Raw genomic sequence first — 21,152 nt, 5'->3', positions numbered from 1 at the left:
TGCAAGAAACATTGTACATAGGACAATGACATCTCAGTCCCCTTCAAAGTAGGTACCTTGGGACCTCACACAGTTCTGCCAGTCACCATTAGCTGCCCCATTGTATTTTCCTGAATCTCATCAATGGTTCAAAATGTCTTCCCTTTCAAAGGTGATTTAGTTTTGGGAAAAGCCAGAAGTCACAGGGCACTAAATTGGGCTATAGGGAGCTAAGTCACCTGGGTGATTTGATGCTTCACCAGATAACTCTATATGAGGTATAATGCATGAGTAGATGTGTTGTTGTGATGAAACTGCCAATCACCAGTTGCCCATAGCCAAGGCCTTTGGAATCATCCAAATACTTTCTATAGAGGAATGTTCAAGCTTAACACAAAATTCAATGCAGATTCATTGCTCTACTCACTCAGGCATTTTGAATGCAATGACCACACCGTACATATGCTCACTCAATGATGTCTACTATCCTTACGGACTAGTACAGTGAAGTTGTCATTGTTCATGCATGCGCATTCCAGTGTATTCTTCTTGTTTGCCATGTTACACCGATGTTGTGCAAACCATTTTTGTTATATTAACAATGGCTGGACTTTTTCTAGACAGACCTTGTAAATCAATTACACACAAACAAGTTTAGAACTCTATTTCTGTTGATGGAAATTCATAAAGGAGTCCAAGTGAAATCTGTCCCCCTAACAATAGATTAGAAAAACTTACTAAGCCGACTTTTAACATAAAGAAGATAGTAGATTAATATTTAAATGATTTGACTATTCTGTAGATCAGTTAATACTGTACTAACATCAGCTTGCTAGATTTGATAATATCCTATAGTTGTATAATATGTCATCGGGGAACACAGTAAAGGATACATAAGAACTATTTTTTTACAATTTTTAAAAATATTCTGTTTATTTTATTTTTTTAGAGAGAGGAAGGGAGAAAGAAAGGGAGAGAAACATCAGTGTGTGGTTGCCTCTCATGAGACCCCACTGGGGACCTGGCCCACAACCCAGGCATGTGCCCTAGACTGGGAATCAAACTGGCAACCCTTTGATTACAGGCTGGTGCTCAACCAATGAGTCACACCAGCCAGGGCTATTTTTACAACTTTTTGTGTCTGAAATTATTTTACAATTTTTAAAGAGTTAAAATAGGCTATCCATAAGATGAATACACGGTGATAATTATACATTATTCACATAAACTTATTAAAGTGCTCTCTGCAGGATTGATACTAAGAAATGTTGTTTTTAATATGTAGAATACAAGCAATAGAATCAGACAAACCAGAGTAAAAATCCAGCCTCAGGAACTTCTAGCTTTGTGAACTTGTAAAATGTATTTAAGTTCCCTAGCCTCAGTTTTCATGTCTGTAAAATGCAGATAATAATACTTAACAGAATTGAGAGATTTAAATGAGATAATGCATGTAAAATGCTTTGTAGAGTCCTGACAGATAGTCAGCCCTCATGATAAGAACTCAATAAATGGTAGCTAGTTAATTACCATGGATAGTTTTAATTAATAAAATTGAGTTTCTTTCCAAATAGCCTGTAGCTCAGTCTCTGAAGGAGGTTTTTAACACATTCTTATAAGAAAAAATCCATTTATATCATGCCTGCCCAGTTCCAACTTGCTAACCTTATAATAACTGCAGTTTCTTATTGATCCCTATGTACGTAGTTCACAAAGCTTCTTGAGTATAATAAAGGCACTTCAGACTTAACATGACCAAACCTGAACTCATAATCTTTTCTCCCAAATTTAGTCCTCTTCTAGTAAAAGCCACCACTACCCATCTACACAAACCAGAAACCAAGAAAGGACCTCATCCCAATAAATCTATAGATTTTATCTCCTGTCTCTGAATCTGCCCACTTCTTTCTTTTGCCACTTTAGCTTCTGACTACAAATTACACTTTGTTTTGATCGAACCTCCTAAGTGGTGTCTCTAGATCCATTTTTTCTGCCTCCTGGGGAAATGCAATTATAAGTGCCACCTCTCACCGATACTATCACCTTAGAAACTTAAAACAGCTGTGCAACGCTCTTAGGAGGGTAAAACTAAAATTGTTGACATTCCCAATTAATCTTGCCCCAACCCCTAACTACTCTTTGGAACCTCCTCATGCTCAGTCTGTGCTCTGCACATCAACCACCATGGCATTTCTTCAAGTCCCTCCTGTTCATCCTGCCTCCTGTCCCAAAATCTCCCCTCGGGCCTCTGCTTCTCAATCACCTGCCACTGACTCCTCCATTATCAACTTCTAAAACACTTAGGCTAGCTCCAATGTCATTTCCAGGCTTCAATTCTCTCCTCTACCTCTGTCTTCCTGATCAGCAGCATCATCCTACTCCAGGATGACTCCCTGTCTTCTTTTCCCTGAGCCCTAAATTATATATCTAATGGTCTTCTTGACAACTCCACTTAGGGTCTTCACTTATCATGTCCTTGCCATCTCTTACCCTGCAAATCTCTTCCTCTCCCAGTCTTCCCACCTCAATGCATACTTCCACTGTCCACTAGGTTGTTCAGTCTAAAAGATTAAAGCACGCCCCTCACCTCAGCATTCAACTCATCGGCATGGCTGGAGAGCACCATCTCTCCTCTCCATCTCCCGTGCCTCTTCCATAGTCCTAGCCATTATGATTTTTAGCCTCAACTGGCCTCCTATTGATACCCCAGCATCTACTCCTGTCTCCACCATCCATCACCTATATGGCAGCCAGAGTGGTTTTTGAAATATAAATCAGAGTCCATCAATTCTGCTGTGTAAAACATTTAGTGATTTTTCCCTCTGACCTCTCACAGCTAAACCAGGTTTCGCGTGACCCGACATTTGTCACATTGTGAGGCTCTCCCCTCTGCTCCAGCTATCATGACCTCCTATATGTCCTGCAGCCCCAAAGGCCGCTTCAGTGACAATGTTAGATGTCCCTCTTTTATTGAGCATTCTTGCTCCTTTAATTGAACAGGTGAACCACTCTCACCATCAAATCGCAACTTAATTTAAAAAAATTTAGTTGATTTTAGAGAGAGGATGGAGGGAGAGAAACACTGATTTTCCCTTTTCAACCATTCATGCATTCATTGGTTGCTCCCTGCATGTGCTCCTAACCGAGATCAAAGCCACACCTCTGGTGCATGGGGACAACAGTCTAACCAACCGAGTTATGTGGCCAGTGCTCAGCTCAAATTTCTTTTCTCCAGAGAGATCTCTGTCCATTCTACCTAAAGGGGCCACTCTGTAAAGAACTTGATTTTCTAACCACTTTGCTATAGATCTGAAACCGGTACAGAATAATATTGAATGCAAACTGTAATTTAAATAAATAAATAAGTAAATAAATATAAATAAATGGAACTCCTCATACCTCCAAATATTTCTGGTCATACTATCCTGTTTCTTTCTTTACTCTTCTAATTTGCAAGTCTGTTGCTTATATTTCTGTATTTGATCATTATCTCTTTCTCTCCACTAAGACATAAACTCCCAGAGGACAGCGATCTCTTCAAATTTGACACTACATCTCCAGTGCTTACAGCCAGGCACACAGTAAGTTCTCCACAAGTTGTTTGTTGAATGACTGAATGCAGTTTGCTCTGGCTACAGCCCTCTTCCCACACAGGTGCCCTCACTTTGCTTAATAAAAGCCCCCTCATCATTCAGTTCCCACCTCTGAAATCACTCTTCAGGGAAGCCTTCTCTAACTTCCATTACTGCCCCAAGTTTCCATATTTTGTATGTTTTAGAATCTCTCCTTCATAGCTTTTATTACATGTGTAATTTTATACTTACTTTACATTTATTTAATTAATGTTGATGGCAGAAGCCATATTGATTTTTATTTGTTATTATCTCCAGGCCAAACCTCATTGTTTGACACGGGATAAGATTTGAGAAAACTTGTGTTGAATAAATAAATAACAATGTTAAAGTAACTACAAAAGGAATGACTACCCCAGAAAGAAATTCTGTAGAGAGAGAGAAGCACGTCAAAGCCATAGCTATCTGTCATCTCACCACCAGGGACCTGCCGCACTCACTGTGTGTCCCTCCAGACATTTTCCTACCCACATAATGAACACAGAAATATTTCATTTTATACAGAACTAAACTAATATATAAATTATTTCCCACATGAATGCCCACAGCTCCTCCACTTTGTCAACTTGGAATTCACTCTTTTTTCGCCTTTGCCAATTTAAAATTGATAAAGAAGCCAGGGACAAAGACAATGGGGTAAAGGGGAAGACTGAATATGTGGGGGGCAGAGGTAGGGTAATGGGGGAAATGGGGAGAACTGTAACTGAACAAGAAAACATAAAATTGATAAGTAGTATTTAATTTTGCTTTAATTGACATGTATTTTAATTCCAGTTTTAAGAAAAAATATTTTTCTATGTTTCCTGTCAGATATATGTCTTCTTTTGTGGCTCATAATTTCAAATAATTTAGTGATTATTTTTCTGGTATAATCATATTCTCCTTATTCCTAAGAGTTTTTTTTACATATAAAAATATTACCCTTTTATCTGTACTATATATAATGTATTAGAAATACTTTCTAGTTTAGCATTTGCCTTTATATTTTGTAATTAATGTGCAAAAATACTGATTTCTTTATGTTGTCTAGCCTGTTATTTGTTGCTATTATCATTGTATTTCTGTTATGATCACACAGGTATTTCCTAGTTTGTTACATAATATTTATTTAAGTGTTCTTCAAATAATTTTATGGTTTTGCTTTTTATATTTAATTTTTTAATCCACATATAATTTATTTTAAAGGAAAGTATGCAGTGAAAACCTAATTTTATATATTTCAAAGTATTGGCCAATTACTCCAGTTCAAGTTTTAAATACATTGAAATACTAATATCCTGCTCTGGTGGGTGTAGCTCAGTGGATTGAGCATGAGCCTGTGAACCACACAATCACAGTTCGATTCCCAGTCAGGGCACATGCCTGGGTTGCAGGCCAGTTCCCAGCAGGTGATGCACGAGAGGCAACCATACATTGATATTTCTCTCCCTCTCTCCTTCCCTTCCCCTCTAAAGATAAATAAATAAAATCTATTAAAAAAAAGAAACTAATATCCAAATCCTAGGTGATAGTACTTGCCTGAGTCCACTGTTAGGCATTGTCTTGTATTCTGATGCCAGTAAAAAGAAAATAATTATTCACATCAAAGGTATATAGTTTTTAAAAATAACTGATAATGTTTGATGATCTCCAAGTGTTATTTGTTCCAAAAGGCTTAGAATTAATAAGTCAGATTCCAAATGCAGAGACTTGGCTTGTGATTAAAATTGCATTAGATTTGACTCCTTTGACGTATTGGGCCCTTCCGTTGTTATGCATCACCATGTAGTCTAATCTCCTTTGTGCCTCTCACTAGTGTTTTATAATTTTGCTTTTATAGTCCCGATAATTTTCTGAAGTTTTTTCCTAATATTTTCAATTAAATTTTTAAATAGAATTTTACATCATAGTTTAAAACTTAATTGTTCACAAATTTAAAAGCTATTGATTTCTGCATTTATTCAATTCAAGTTACAGTTTTTAGGTGGTTCCCTAGTTTTCTAGGAGAAAAATGTATATAATCACAAAAGAAATGAGAGTTTAGATTTCTCTCAATAGTTACAACTAATGGACTTATTTTTGATGTACTACATTGGCTAAAATTCTAATAACAATATTTAATGATTGCTACAATACAGTAATTTTAATGTCAATTTTTTCATAAAATAGCAAATTACTTTTTCAGAGGGATTTTTAATTATTTATTCTGTAATATTACTTAAAGCAGTGATTTTCAACTAATGTCTAAACACTCTAGCACAAAAAGTATTTATTTAAAGGAAGTTTCTTATAGTTCTAATTTATTGTTTTTTTTTTCTTTTATTTATTTATTTTTTTTTTAATTTTATTTAGTTATTTTTCAAGTACAGTTTTTTGTCTATTTCTCCCATCCCAGCCCCCCCCCCACCCTGTGCTCCCACCTCCCTCCCATTTCCACCCCCCCCTTAGTTCTGGTCCCTGTGTCCTTCCTATTTGTTCCTCCAAATCCCTCCCCCTTTTTCCCCTTAAATTCCCTTCCCTCTCCCCTCTGGTCACTGTCCCCTTGTTCTCTATTTCAGTGTCTTTGTTTTTTTTTTCTGCTTGCTTACAGTAGCCAAGAGTTGGAAGCAACCTAGGTGCCCATCAGTAAATGAATGGATCAAAAAATTGTGGTACATATACACAGTGGAATTCTATGCAGCAGAGAGAAAGAAGGAGCTACTACCCTTTGCAACAACATGGATGAAACTGCAAAGCATTATGCTGAGTGAAATAGTTCTAATTTATTGTTTATTCAAAGAATGCGAGCTGAGTTTTATCAAATATATTTGTTTTGTACAAAACCGATCATATTCTTAATCATTATACCTATTGTTTAGGTAAATTAACTTAATTTTAATTTGAATCATCTCTCTTAACTTGAATGACTCACACCCAGTCAAGATTTTATTTTCTTCTAATAAATTACTGGATTGTATTTGTTGCTTTTTAGGATTTTTGCATTTTATTTACACTTGGATGTTGCCTCAAATTTTATTTGTTGTTACTATCATTGTTGTTAACTTTAGTGCTGTTTTAAAAGTAATTTTATGCTTGCCTCCTAAAATTAATTAGAAAGCTTCTCATATTTTCTTGTACTATGGAATAGACTATGCAACATAAAAAGAGATGGTTGAATGATTGGAAGAACACACCACACACTTATTTGAAGCAAATATATTCTTGGAAATAAATCTTGAATAACTTTGTGTCTTTAACTATTATTGGTTCTTCCACTTTTATTCTTTTTTAGCGAAATATGATAATTTATTATTTTATTTTTATTTTTTTAAATTTATTTCATTGTTGTTCAAAATGACACTTTATAGATAGCACACTTTATATTACAATTTTAATCCCTTTGGTATGTTATATTTGAATTCCCATTTCTGATTTTACCTATTTTAATGACTAAAGTCATTCAAGATTAAACCAACATCTCTCAAAACAATCTAGGTCTACTAATTTCCTACTTTCAAATTCATCCATTTCTGACTTTATCTTGTACCAAATGATTTCATTAGATTAATTAGTCATTTTGTTTCTGGTTTCTCATGTAGACAGCTTAGTTTTTTTTTTATTTTTGTATTTTTTTATTCAACAATAAAAGCTTTTAATGTGATGGCAAGTTTGGTCAAGTCTCAGGCAATACCCTCAATATTGTTTCTTCTCAACTATTCTGTTGATTTGAGGCTCTTTCATTTTTATTTTAATGATTGATTTTATTCTAGATTTAATTTAAATTGTTTTCAAAATTGGTTTTACATTTTCCTCTGATAAAAAGTTATGATTATATTTGATTTATTAACCAGTGTTTTCCTATATAGGGTCATTTTTGACAAGTACATTTTCCTTTTATAACTGGAAGATTTATTATGCTATATTTTTGTTGTCTTTATGCCTTTTTTGTTGCTTCTGTTCTCTTATTATTTCATTTTCTTTTCTTATTGTATTTTGTTACCAAATTTTGCGGTGTATACACAGCCACATTTTTGTGTGCATTAAAAATGGGATTATTATTCTCATTCTTACACCCACGGTAAGTATATAGCCAGTTTCCCGTGGTTATCTTCCCAGATTTTAAACCCAGATTTTTATCTGAGAATTATGACCTGTGATGGTTATTTTATGTGTCATTTTGCATAGGCTATCAATGTATCATAACCAGTTAATTAAACACTAATGGAAGCATTGCCGCAAAGGTATTCTATAAATGTAGTTAACATCTTCAATCAGTTGATTTTAAGTAAAGGAGATAACCCTCAAAAATATTGGTGGGCCTGATTGATCAGTTGAAAGACCTTAAAAGCAAAATTGAAGTTTTGCTGAAGAAATTCTGCCTCACGACTGCAGCATCAGATCCTGCTCCACACTTTGCAGCCTGCTGACCTGCCCTGCATATTTTGAACTTACCAGCCCAAATTCCTTGAAATGCATTTTTATATATATTACATATGTGTATATATATATGGTGTATACTACATATAACCAGTATCATACATACACACACAAGCAACCTACTAGTTGTATATATTTATATAAATAGAAACCTGACTAATATATCTAATATATTCACTTTTCAAATTATAATTAGAATTTGCCTTATTTTAACAACTATATTTATAGTATTGAATTTTATGTATTTCAATGCTTACTTTTAATATATATACTTTATATGCCTTTATATTTTTAAATTTTATTCTTATTCTTAAATTTTATACTCAGTTTAATCTCTTTTTTTTTTTTTTTGCTTTTTTTCAGTTCTTACATAGCAAAAGGTATATTTTTTATTTTATTTTATTTTTTTGTTTCACCTGTGAATAGCGGCTTAACAGAATGTCAAATTCATTGGTCATGACACTTTTTCTTTTTTAAATATATATACTTGTTTTATCTTCCTAGATTTAATGACGTAAAAAATTCTAAGATTAGCAAGCTTTATGCCCTCTCCTGTTTTTCCTTATACTTTTTTACTTTTTTTCTTATAATGTGATGATTTGTAGCAATCATTGTTCTTGGTGCTGATTCATTCAAAATAAATATAACTCTTCCCAAGCTTACTATATGTATTTCAGTTATAGTTTTCTTTATTCCTGCTGTTGTAGTTATTCTGCATGTTTATTAAAAAGAGCAATTATCTGTAGATACTTTCTAATTTTTGTTTTCTATTTCTAATACCTTCTCTTTTATTATTTTTATCTCCTGGTCTTTTATTCTGCATTCAGGTAGATTACATCCACTTCTTCTTCATATTACCTATTCAGTTTGAGGCAGTAATAATTTTATTCTTTACTGCCTTAAATATAATATTAAATTCTGTTATTACCTTTTAAACTTCATAAGATTCTTCACATGTTTTTTATCCCATACTTCATTAATTTTCATCTATCTCTTAATAGTCATCATTATGGTCTCATCTTATAATCCATCTATTATCTCATAGAATTCATGTTTTTAAAGATTTATTGTTAATATAAACATGTGTTATCTAAAATTTACTCCTTAAATAAGCTATATTCCTCCCCTGCCTTTTACTTGTGCTCTTTCTCTGTTGTTTCAGAGATTTCAAAAATCCCTTCTGGTCCTTTATGTTTTCATTTATTTGTCCTTGAATTATAATTATTAATCTAAAATTTAAGTTTATGTAATAACAAAACATCAAGCAAAAGCAAACTAAACCAAAAAATACATCTTAATCTTAATCTCATCCCTTACCTCTCATTGCCTGAGGCAATGTCAGCCCCAAGGCGTGTCCAGGATTTTTTGGGATAAGCACTGTGGAGCTGAACTTTTCCATAAACCCCTGAAAATAAGATGAACAACGTTTGGATACAAATATCCTTCAGAGGAATTAAAGAGACATGAGTAAAACTCATTAGGAGTCATTATACAAGATGTGTGGTTTAGAAACTATATATAAAGATGTACACTTTATCAGAAAGAGAACACATAAGTGTTCTATTTTCAGCAGGTTAAATATATATCACATAGACATGAACTATATGCTCTCAAAAGCTACAGAAAAATGTATACTACACCACATCTAGTAATCCAAGAATGGGGAAATAGAACTCTCAAATAACTAGTTAAGTATGTATGTATGCATGCATGTACATATATACATATGCACATATGTGCATGTGAACACTCTAATGGCTGTCTAATTATGTATACACACATATATACACATATATATACACACATGTGTATGTATAGTATTGCTGAGATCGAAAGATAGATTTCCAGCTTCTTTGTTTTAAAATATAATTTATTTCAGATTCATAAATTAAAGTCTTACCAGGGACATGCGTGATGCAGTCCAGGTTTATTCTTTCAGGTCTTTCCTCTTACATGTTTGACTGCCATTTAAAATCACATGAAGCTTAATTCCTCATATCCTAGTGGTCTAAAATGTTTAAGGCATGAACCAAAGCAGTAACAAAATTATGATCATGCACTTCTACATATATATATATATATATATATATATATATGAGTGTATTCACATATATTTCAATAGAAGTACTAATATTTTCTTCCTTAATCCAAAGAATTGTCTATATACCCCTGGATTGGTATACCCCATTTTGTTGAAAATCATGGATCTTAAACTTTAAAGATTTATCATTTTTACTAGAATATATATAAATAAAAGAAACAAACACCAGTAAGGCACAAATAACATGCCTTGAGTTTTCATCTTATGTGAACCAAAAACATCTCAGTTAATTGAAACCTAACCAACTGTTTATGCCAACATCCATAATTTTTTCCATATTATAATTCAAAGAAAAATCTGAAGATCATTAAACTAAAATTAGAATTAATGGAAATGTAAAATATACTCTCACTTTCAGGATATATCCTGGAGTCAATATTTCATAATAATAGTCATATGTATATAAAAGTTTTAGGAGATTTAACATCATCATTATCATCATTTCAAAATTCTGTCTTTTTTTACTAAAGACATTTCCAAAAACAAAAAATTTTAACAAAAATTAGCCTATTTTTTAAAATTTGAATTATCCATAAAATTCAATTAACCCTAACAGCAGATTCTTGATCATTCACAATCACCAAAGGTTTATTGTAAAATGACACCATTTCTTATTTGTTTCAATGAAATTATAATGATTAAAATCTCTCATTTACTTATAATATCACAAAATTTTAAGCATCTATTGAAACAACTAATTCACTCCTTATTCAATTTAGTATCAGAGGAAATGTTTAAAACACTGGTTTGTCCATATGGCTGGAGCTGGGCATCGGGACCGGCATCTTCGTATACTCCAAACATATCCCATCCGTGCAGCACTGCACAGAACAGAGTGGACAACAGGGGAAAAGAGATTGGATGTCCCTGTTTTAATCTATCTAGATCGTCAACTTGAAAAAAATTATGAAACCTCATATTCTTAAAAAGTTAAAGAAATAGCACGTATGAAAAATCCTTTGGAAATAATAAAGCACTATGGAAGGATATATGGCAAAGGTTACAGGTTATGGAACTAGGTTACCAAACTTCATACTATCCCAACATGATTGCTTCCATTTTACTGAGTCACTGATATATTATGCAGTTAGTAATGACATACAGAGCAAGTGAGAGATACTGGAATCTGAAATATAGCCTCTTCTCTCTATCCTTTAAAACTGAGTATTTGCGTGGCTTTTATATCTTAATTATACAAGATCAGTCACACTTTCTGCACTCTTAAAATAGATTTGGTATTGTGTCGGTATCGAATAAACAAACAGTAAATAGTAATGTTTCTTAGTAATCTGTAGATCTACCAGTTTTAAAAAACAACATCTTTCATCACCGTATGTTTGGCCCCCTTTATCTCTTACTACCTCCCACCCCCAGTTCCCTCTGGTAAGCACCATCGTTGCCTGTGTCTACGAGTTCTTGTTTGTTTCTCTTATTTGTTCATTTGTTACTTTCAGTTTTATATCCTACATATGAGTGAAATCATATGGTTCTTACCTTATAATATACAGATCATGTATCATAGAAATGCACAGGAAACCTATATAATATTTTAAATAACTGTCACCCCAATAAATTTAATCTAAAGTATTAAAAATAAAATAAAAATATTACAATAATTACATAATATTTACATTTAATAAGACAGATTCTTACTCTAGATTTTGGTGTCTGGCCAATCTGGATACGAACCTCAATGCTGACACTGTAAAGCCCTGTGGCCTTTTCCATGCTGCTCATCACATCTGAGTCTTAGTTTTGATATCTGTAAAATGAGCACTGCTTAAATTATCTAAAGGAATGCCTGGAACTTAGATGATCTGTGAGTGGTACTTTATCACATGAACACATACTCCATTATTAATAAAAACTATATTTTACTCTTACCAATTGTTCCTGGATCAATATGAATTCCATCGAGACGGTTACAAAAGACTCCCTCTGAGGCTCTCAGGAGAATCAGGAGCTTTTGTTCTTCTTGTAGGGGATTTTCCAAAGTACCTATTTACAAAGAAAAGTAATACTTTAAATGAATTTGAAATGAAAACAGAGGGAGGAAAATTGTGATGCAATTTCAGAAATGCAAAGTAGGTGTTATAGGGCAGACTATGTGGGAAAGAGCCAATGGGAACACGGGAGAATAAGAAAAGGGGTAAAAGAAGATGCAGTAAAATCTGAAGGGGTTTAGATAACCGTTCAGCAAATATCCACTCTTTTTTTTCATTAGGCAGAGTATACCTTCTTGACCTACTAATATTTAGCCTGCCCATATGATTTGTTCTGATCAATAAAATCTGGGTAGAAGTGATAGCAATGCTAGTTCTGAGTTGATACTTTACGTTGCTTTGCAAGTTTTTAACAGATCACTTGCAATGATGTATTCTGCCACAAAAGTATTCTTTAAATAGCTTTTAGTTCCTGAGTGAAGGAACAAACTAGCAGATCTGAAGAGAACCCACAAGCTGGAAGCACTTCCAACTAAGTCTAACATAAATACTTGTTGTGGTATGCCATTGAGAGTCATGGACTATTCATGACACACTGTTACCAGAGCAAAACCTGGCTGATACACGTCTATGGCTGGATCCCCAAAGTGCTTTACATGTATTTTACCATTTATTCCTCACAACAAACCTGAAAAGTAAGTATAATTATTATCTCAATTTTAAATATTCACACATAATGAGGCTTAGGGGTTAAGGGATTTGTCCATATTTATCCAACTAGTAATTTACAGAGTCTACATTTGAACAACAGTACATCTATACTAAGTATTTTATTAAACAAGTATAAGCTATTTTCTCAGCCTAAATTCTTCTAGCAGCATAAAGACACAATCCATTCAGGCTATAATAGACATCAGGTGGGAATTACTGCTGACATGATTCATTCTCTTGAGGTAAACAGCAGAGTTTAGTCACTTTTTTTTAAAAATTGAGTTTAGAGAAAGAGACAGAGAGATAAGGATAAACATGGATTTGTTGTTCCACTAATTTATGCATCCATTGGTTGATTTCTTTGTGTGCCCTGACTGGGGATCGAACCCTCAAACTTAGTGTATTGGGACATAGCTCCAACCAGCTGAGCTATGCAGCCAGGCCACTGTTACAGTATGAGAATTCTTGGGGGGATTTGCTGAAACAGTGGTATGGGATATAAACATAACAAAGATTATTTGATTAAAAAAATCTATCTTAAAATACAAAAAATATTGTAAAAACTCAGCTTTTCAAAAAAGCAACTGGTGAAAAGATAGTCTTCAAACTACAAACTGGATCAAACTGGTTCACAAAAGATATCTGCTATCAAACAAAACTTTCCAGTTTAGAAATTCTTAAAAACTAAATCAAAAATGAAGTTGAGCCCTGGCTGGCGTAGCTCAGTGGATTGAGCACTGGCCTGTGAAGCAAAGGGGTCGCTGGTTTGATTCCCATTCAGGGCACATGCCTGGGTTGCAGGCTAGGTCCCCAGCAGGAGACACATGAGAGGCAACCACACATTAATGTTTCTCTCCCACTCTTTCTTCTTCCCTTCCCCTCTCTCTAAAAATAAATAAATAAAATATTTTAAAAAATAAAAAAATGAAGTTGACAAGCACAGTATGAAGTAAATGATTGACTTGAAATTGCCAGGTTGTCACGATGATTAAGTGGCCTTTCAGAGGGCATTACAGTCATCCTCCCCAGTTAGGGAGGCGTACTTACCTGGTTAACCAAAGACTCTGTGTGAGTTTGCAGTGCACTACATACCTATCGTACAGTCCAGCCTTCAGAGCCATTGGTCTACAAGGGACTGCTGAAGGTGAGACCCACCGGGGAAAGTAAATATGCTTAGAGTTACACAGTGGGTCCGGGGGCACGCAAGCCTGGGTTCCCAGTGAGGTGCCAAGGAACACTGCTGCTCCATGCAGGTGACACCAATTCTCAGCTGAGCAACCAACATATCCTCTCAGCCAAAACAAAGCTGTGCCACGCAGGAAGAAAGGAAGCAGGAGAAGAGGAACATGTTAAGAAAACACATCTGGCGTAGCTCTTGAGATTACAAGTCTGTCCAGTGAGCCATTTTCTAACTATGATTTCATTTATTTCATGAAGGGTAGTTTAGATTCTTGGGGGTGGAGGGGGGAGGCCTAGCACTAAACAGATACCAGAGAGAGAGAAGTAGAACAGCCCTTGTCCTACAGAAATGTCTGCAGCATTCAGCGTCCCTCTAAAACCAGAGATTGAATCAATTATGCGACCCAAACTGCAGCACATGTGCAGCTTCCACAGAAAGTCTGGGCAAAATTAGTTGGCTCCCCTCTCCCCACTTCCCCCCGCCCCGTGATCACTGGTGTCTCAGACACCAAAGTCGCATCTGTTTCTGTGATGTGGGGAAGGGAAAGGTGCAGGCTAGAGACTGAACAGAAAGAAGGCAAGAGTGACCTAAAAGAAGGAAATGATATACATGCTCTTTTAACATTAAAATGAAGTATGGCTTAAATTTCTAGAAGCTGATGAATGGAAAGCCCTTAAGGCTGGACTCCTCATTTTATTGTTAAATTTAACAAACAAAGGAAGGTGAGGTGCTCTCACTATTTTGGGCTTTGCCCCTAAATGAGAGTAGCCACCCCTCACAGAAGAGTCTCTGAGTAATACTGTTTTTCTCTGACTTTCCTTTCTGAAGCTGCTTCAAACTGCTGTAAACTGCAGCAACAGGCATTTTCAACCTGGACGGATTTAAATACTCGTAATGGAGGAAAAATCATCGTCATGCTGCTAAGACATGCCAGGTGTTCACACATACGTGATTCCATTTACCTCATCACCCTATGATGGGCACGGTTGAGGATCTCAGGAGGAAACTAAGGCAAAGAGAGCTTAAATAACTTACTGGAAATTACACAGCTAGTAAGTGGTGAAGCAGAGCTTAGATTTAATAAGCGCCATCTTAGAATACATAGGCATGGAGACATGGGGAAGAGGTAAAGGAAAGTTGCCATTACTGAGTATGGTGGTGAGCACTGGAGGGGAACAGAATACGTTCCAGATGCTAAAATCACCTGGGGAGATGGAAGAAAATAAGTTCTGATATACAGCAGACAACCGTTATAATGATTTGAGGAATGTGGTACAAATGGATTCCATGAATTTCAAGAGCAAGAAAAAGAGAAAAGGGACCTTACGTTATTTTATTAACTAAGTCTCTTTGATGAAATCATGTATAAACCTAGTTTCCACTTAAACCCACTCTCCCAACATGACTCCCCACACCTCGTAACTAAACCAATCCACACTGAATTACTTACTTCCCCTGTTCTTTCTCGTCTGTGTAAGAGATACACCAGGCTTTGGGGTCTCTCACCTTTGTCCTGTCCAAATCCTAATCATCCCTCAAAACTGAGCTCTGCTGCAATTTATTTCTAGAAGTCTTCTATGGGATCACACACTACCTTTTGTGCATAAAAATGCTGGTGCCTCTTGCTGCAATAATTTTTCCTTAAGGAACTTGTCCTAAAAAAATAGTGTGGAATGTGGACAGATCAAGGCCAAAAGTTCATCATTGCTCTATTATCTAATTAATAGTCACAAACAATTGAAAACACTTTGAAATAGCACACCATTGGAAACAACTTTGTCTATTTAGAGCACCCCCCCGCCGCAGTTTCCTTGGTATACTCAATGGCCAAGCCACACAAGCCCCTAAACAAGCCCAAACCCACTTTGGACACCACTCCCCCTGGGTTCCCTCCTTGTCATCTAAGTCTGGGTTAAGTGGCCCTCTCTGGGCTCTCACAGCACAGTGTGACTTACCCTAATACTTCTACACTGTACCCTGAGTGCCTGCTACCTGTCCCCTTCTCTTTACAGTGAGCGGAGAGAAGTGACTGCATTAGCAGCAGGTTCATGCATGTTTCACCCTCAAAATGATGAACTAGGTCATTTTAATCAATTCTCTCACAGAACACAATGAAAAATAAAAAGGAATATTATACAGTAAAAAAGATTTATTTCACCAATACTATAATTTTAAACATGTATGTACCTAACATCATACTTCAGGATAAATAAAGCAAAAATTGACAGAACTTCAATGATAAAAACAGATATATCCATAATAACAGTGGCAAATTAAATACAACTTCTTATACAATAAATAAAAAGTAGTAAGGACGCAGCATCTTCAATCATACAATTAGCAAAGCTGATCTAATGCGTGAGTGGATAACTAGACTCACAAAGGAGACATTCTTTCAATAATGCACAAGACTTCAACAAATATTGATCATACGACCACATGAAGATCCTAAGGTTTAACAAATTTAAAGGGATTAGAATCATACATCAATATGCTTCCTGACCATTGTTTAGTCAAAGTATACAACTCATATTGGAAAAGGTTTATGAAATAAACTTTTTTAAATTAAAGACTTTTTTATTTAGAAATACTATTAGGAGAGTAAAAACAACCTACAGAGGAGATGAAGATGCTCGTAATACATATAGAACTTCAGTAAATCAATATAAAACAGATAATCCATCATAAAAAGGATAAAAGAATAGCTACTTCACAAAACAACATATAAAATAGTAAAATTTTAAAAGCACTCAATCACATTAGAAATCAGACAAATGCAAATTAAACCAATAGTGAAGTCCCACTGTATACCTACTAGAATAAATTTATGGTGTGTAGTTCAGTTGTGTATTTTTATTTTATAAATATTTTTGTACATGCATATCATATTTCACAATAAATATTAAACTGATTATTATGTTCCAAGGACACTCATCAATAAGTGTTGATTAAAAGAATGGAAAATGACCAAAATTATATGTTTTTCTGATTGTCCATGCCACTAAATTTGTTTATAGCTTTACTAATTGATACAAGAAAAACTACATAAATTTAACATATACTGACCAAAATTTTAGACACATCTCCTTAAGAAATTTCTTTGCAAATCCCATTCCCTAAATCCAGAGCAATGAACTGTATTTCTAAATAATTTGTATTTCTGTCCAAGTTAACCTTGAAATTTAATAAATATCATGACTGCGTGTGAATGACAGGTTAAGAAATTACTTCCAAAATCAATTTTACACAACTTTGGAAGCTGACTTCTAACTGGAGCATAACTATTTTTCTCACGTGTTGCTGTAGCTATTTTCTTCATAGCAGAGAGTCTAGAATACTTTTTTCTTATCAGACCTAAACTGGCAAACAGTGCTGAACCAATTGAATTGTAAAGCATATTTTATTCTGAATTAGCTTTTAATTTCCAGTGTGTCTCTGACCCCCTTATTCTTAAAACACCCCTCTCCAAAAGAAATCTATCTCATATGAAAAAATATATATAAGGATGGAAAGGCTTTTAACCCAATGAAATAAGAATCTGTCAAAATAATGTCTAATTCAGGCTGACAAATCTGATCATCAATAAGGCCTCTTAATTTATCAACAGTTGATAGCATATGAAGTAGAAGTTACTATAATTTATTAATTCACATACTTGCAAAATGAATAAAAATTCTTAAAACATCTTAAATAATGCACAGCAAATTTATTTCTGTAAACCTTGATTTCTCTCTATAAAATAGGTTAATATAGTGGAATCTTTTTTGTCTGTGAGGAGTTAAATACTTTCATGCATGTCACTGATACATGCCATAGTGTCTGCAGATAATGTTTGATTTTTAAAATGTGGCTCTTACTAGTACAATACTAAAAAATAGTAGTAGTAATAATGGATAAATAAAACATTTCAGAACTAACATTTAATTTGGAAATAAAGAAAATGGAAGGCAAGCTCTTTTCAGCATACAATGTTCTATTTCTAAAGTGCTAGAAACTAGACATTCAAAAGTAAAAATATAAGGTGATCAATTATTTAAATGTCCAGTCCAAAAAACAGCAGGGAAGACAATTAAATTCCTCTCAAACTCTCTACAAGAGTTTAAATAATCAACAAAACAAATCACCCATTCACTTACTTATTCACCTGTTTGCTTAAAATTATTTAATTTTTCCCATGCAAAAATAATGAACAAAATTTAACAATTATTTTATTTATTATATAACTTAGTAATTTTAAAACAAGAAATTTTATGTTACTGTGGCAGAAGTTCAAGAGTCCAAAATACAGTTTGGAGAACATTAATTTAGAAAATATTAAAATCCTAAAGATGATTAATGTAAATGTGTTTTGTAGAGACTAACTGATAATCTAACAAGACAGAAGAATTACTTCTTATATCAGTGTTTCACTTTATATATATATATATATATATATATATAGAGAGAGAGAGAGAGAGAGAGAGAGAGAGACAGAGAGAGAGAGAGAGAGAGAGATGGATAATATGTTTGTCAGAGAACTAATATCCATAGGAAAATAAACTGATATTTATATGCTTAATGTTATTTTTGAAATATGTATTATATAACTGTTAGATGCCAATCTTTAGGGACTCACAAAAATGAAATTTAGTGTGTCCCTAACCTATAAAAAAAAGCTTTTTATACTTTTTCACTTACTGTTAAATACATATAATATTTAAAAACCATATCCCTTTGATGTCAGCTTTTATTTTATCACCTAACTAGTAGCTTGATTGGAGAACAGTCAGTGTAAACAGAAACTAATTTGTTGACTGAGGATTATTATTATCTATTTATAAACCATTTTATTTTGCAAATATCTGTGTATACTTATATTTACACATGAACTGGGTGGTTATTTTTTAATTGTTGTCAAACTTAAAAGACATTTTTTATTTTTTTAATTAATATATTATTTTTCAACAAACATCATCACCACAAGATACAACATTCTCTCTGCCTACTCAATAAGTCAGACTACTGGGTATTGTGGCTTTAGGCTGGAGGTTATGTTTTAATCTATACTTTTCTCTGGTTTGTCTCCTTATTACTTAATCATCCAATGAGTTTTACAGAACTGTCAGTTTGGAAGGCAATAAACAGTGTATAGATTTTCCCTCTTCTTTAGGACTGAGAAAGCCCCAGTCATGGAAGCAATGAAAGAAACTTCCATACACCTAGTATACTTCATTTCCTGACAAAGTCATGTGCTAATGATGACCTTAGGCTCCTAGTTACAAATGCAAGACAGACTGACATATACCCATCACTCCTCTGCAAAACAATATGTGACAAGTCTTAGGATAAAAACCTAGTTCCTAGCTTAATTACTGAGCAACTGGGCAGCACATCATGAGACCTGGTTGAAACAGGCCAAAGGAACAGTGCTGAGTCCTCAGGCACATTGATTTGTGGGACATGCCACTGCTTACTTGGGGATCAAAAAGGGTTCTGTTAAGTTTTAAAGACAGAAATTAATTATTAATGGTTATCTTTCTCTGAAATCCTTCTATGAGCTAACACATGAGAATTTTCTATTTGCAATTTTATAAGCTATGAAATTAAAACATTTTCAAAGTTGAACATTTATATCAGTAACACGTTAGTATTATTGATATCTAAGATAACAAAGAACATATACTAAAGCATAGAAATTATTTCTTATCTAAGAAGAGACAAGTTGAAAAAGATGAGGTCAGATAGCTATTCAAGAACAATGTAATACAAACATTTAAGGAAATAACAAACCAATACCTATTATACAGGATTTGAATTAGGCATTTTTATCAGTTTTTCTCTCCTAGACAGATTAAAAATTGAAAATACTTTGGCTTTGTACAAGATGGCCAACTTTTCAAATATGTTTCTACCCTTATTTTGTTCATTTTCATACAAGGGTAAAAATGCTATAGTCATTTATATATTAACACTGTAATTCCTTCCTCACAGAGGTCGCCATTAAGTATAGAGAGACCAAATATGTTATAATAAAAAGGAACTGAGCTGAAACACAGATTTGTATACAACCAATCATTTATGTGTACACTAATCAGTCACAAAGAACATTATCAGAAGCCTAACTAGGTACTAGGGTTTCAAAATATTCTTAAGAAGCTGCCCTGGCTGGTGTAGCTCAGTGGATTGAGCGCGGGCCTGTGAAGTAGATGATGGCAGTTTGATTCCCAGTCAGGGCACATGCCTGGGTTGCAGGCCAGTTCCCTGCAGGGGCCAGTTCCCAGCAGTGGCTGCACCAAAAAAAAAAGCAACCATACATTGATGTTTCTCTCCTTCTCTCCTTCCCTTCCCCTCCCCCTCTAAAAATAAGTGAATAAAATCTTTAAAAAAACATTCTAAAGAAGCCAACCATCTAATATAAAGAGGAAGAGGATATTCATGAGAATATACAGTAAAATGAATGCAATAATGATGATATGAACAAGAAGAAAAGATACACTGAAACCTCTTGAATGGAGACAGAAAAGGCTCAGAGTGAAAGCAGTTTGGGGACGAAGGTTTAAAGGATGAGTATTTAAGGTAACTAAAATAGTCTCTAACTCTGGTCTTGTTCTTTACCAGCTATGCAACCTTGGAATAAATCAATAATCTCTTTGGATCTCAGTTTCTTTATCCCTACAATTAAATAGATGATTCACACAATCTCTGAGGCCTGTGATATCACAGTTATGAAACCACTACTAGGGAACTTTCCAGAAGCTGTACAATAAGTTGCTAAACTGGAATTACAATCCAGGTCTCTAGAAATTCCGTATTTATGAAGGCCTTCAACTAATTTCTGTCTTGTTAGTGATACTCAGGAAGTTATCAAAAATAGCAAGTTTCAGCACTACTTGTAGGTATTTGTGCTCTTCAGTGCTTTGGAGACCAGCACTGCATAGCTTCAAATCCAGCCTACATCATGAAACTCATGTCTACTGTTTGGTGTCTTCCAGCTACTGGGGCTGCCCTTCTGCTTTACAACTACCTAAAGCACATTCCTGCCACTGCCTCAGAACTTTTGCACTTCCTTGTCCTTCTGTCTGAAACTCTCCTGTCCACATTTTTGTAAGTTTAGCTCTTTTCTGTCTCTTTGATCGGAGATCATCACATTGCCTCTTCAGAAAGGCTTTCACAACTACCTTATCTGTGGTGCCGGCATCCAGCCTGGACTTCTCTTCAGCTCACACTGGTTT

At 34.4% G+C, this 21,152-nt stretch overlaps 1 protein-coding gene across 1 annotated transcript in view; it reads right to left on the bottom strand.

Annotated features, from left to right (window-relative positions):
• PKHD1 (PKHD1 ciliary IPT domain containing fibrocystin/polyductin) overlaps positions 1-21,152 on the bottom strand; it is a 461,864-nt gene that overhangs the window by 141,346 nt on the left and 299,366 nt on the right. Inside the window, exons 54-55 of the mRNA XM_053668316.1 lie at positions 11,992-12,105; positions 9,324-9,411 (exon numbers count right to left, since the gene is read on the bottom strand). Coding sequence (XP_053524291.1) covers positions 9,324-9,411; positions 11,992-12,105 — 202 coding nt within the window. The remainder of the gene's footprint in view (positions 1-9,323; positions 9,412-11,991; positions 12,106-21,152) is intronic.

The sequence above is a fragment of the Artibeus jamaicensis genome, unplaced genomic scaffold, assembly GCF_021234435.1.
Source record: "Artibeus jamaicensis isolate MK-2021 breed Jamaican fruit bat unplaced genomic scaffold, CSHL_Jam_final contig_484, whole genome shotgun sequence".
Classification (NCBI taxonomy): domain Eukaryota; kingdom Metazoa; phylum Chordata; class Mammalia; order Chiroptera; family Phyllostomidae; genus Artibeus; species Artibeus jamaicensis.
This window is presented reverse-complemented; position numbering and strand designations above follow the sequence as displayed.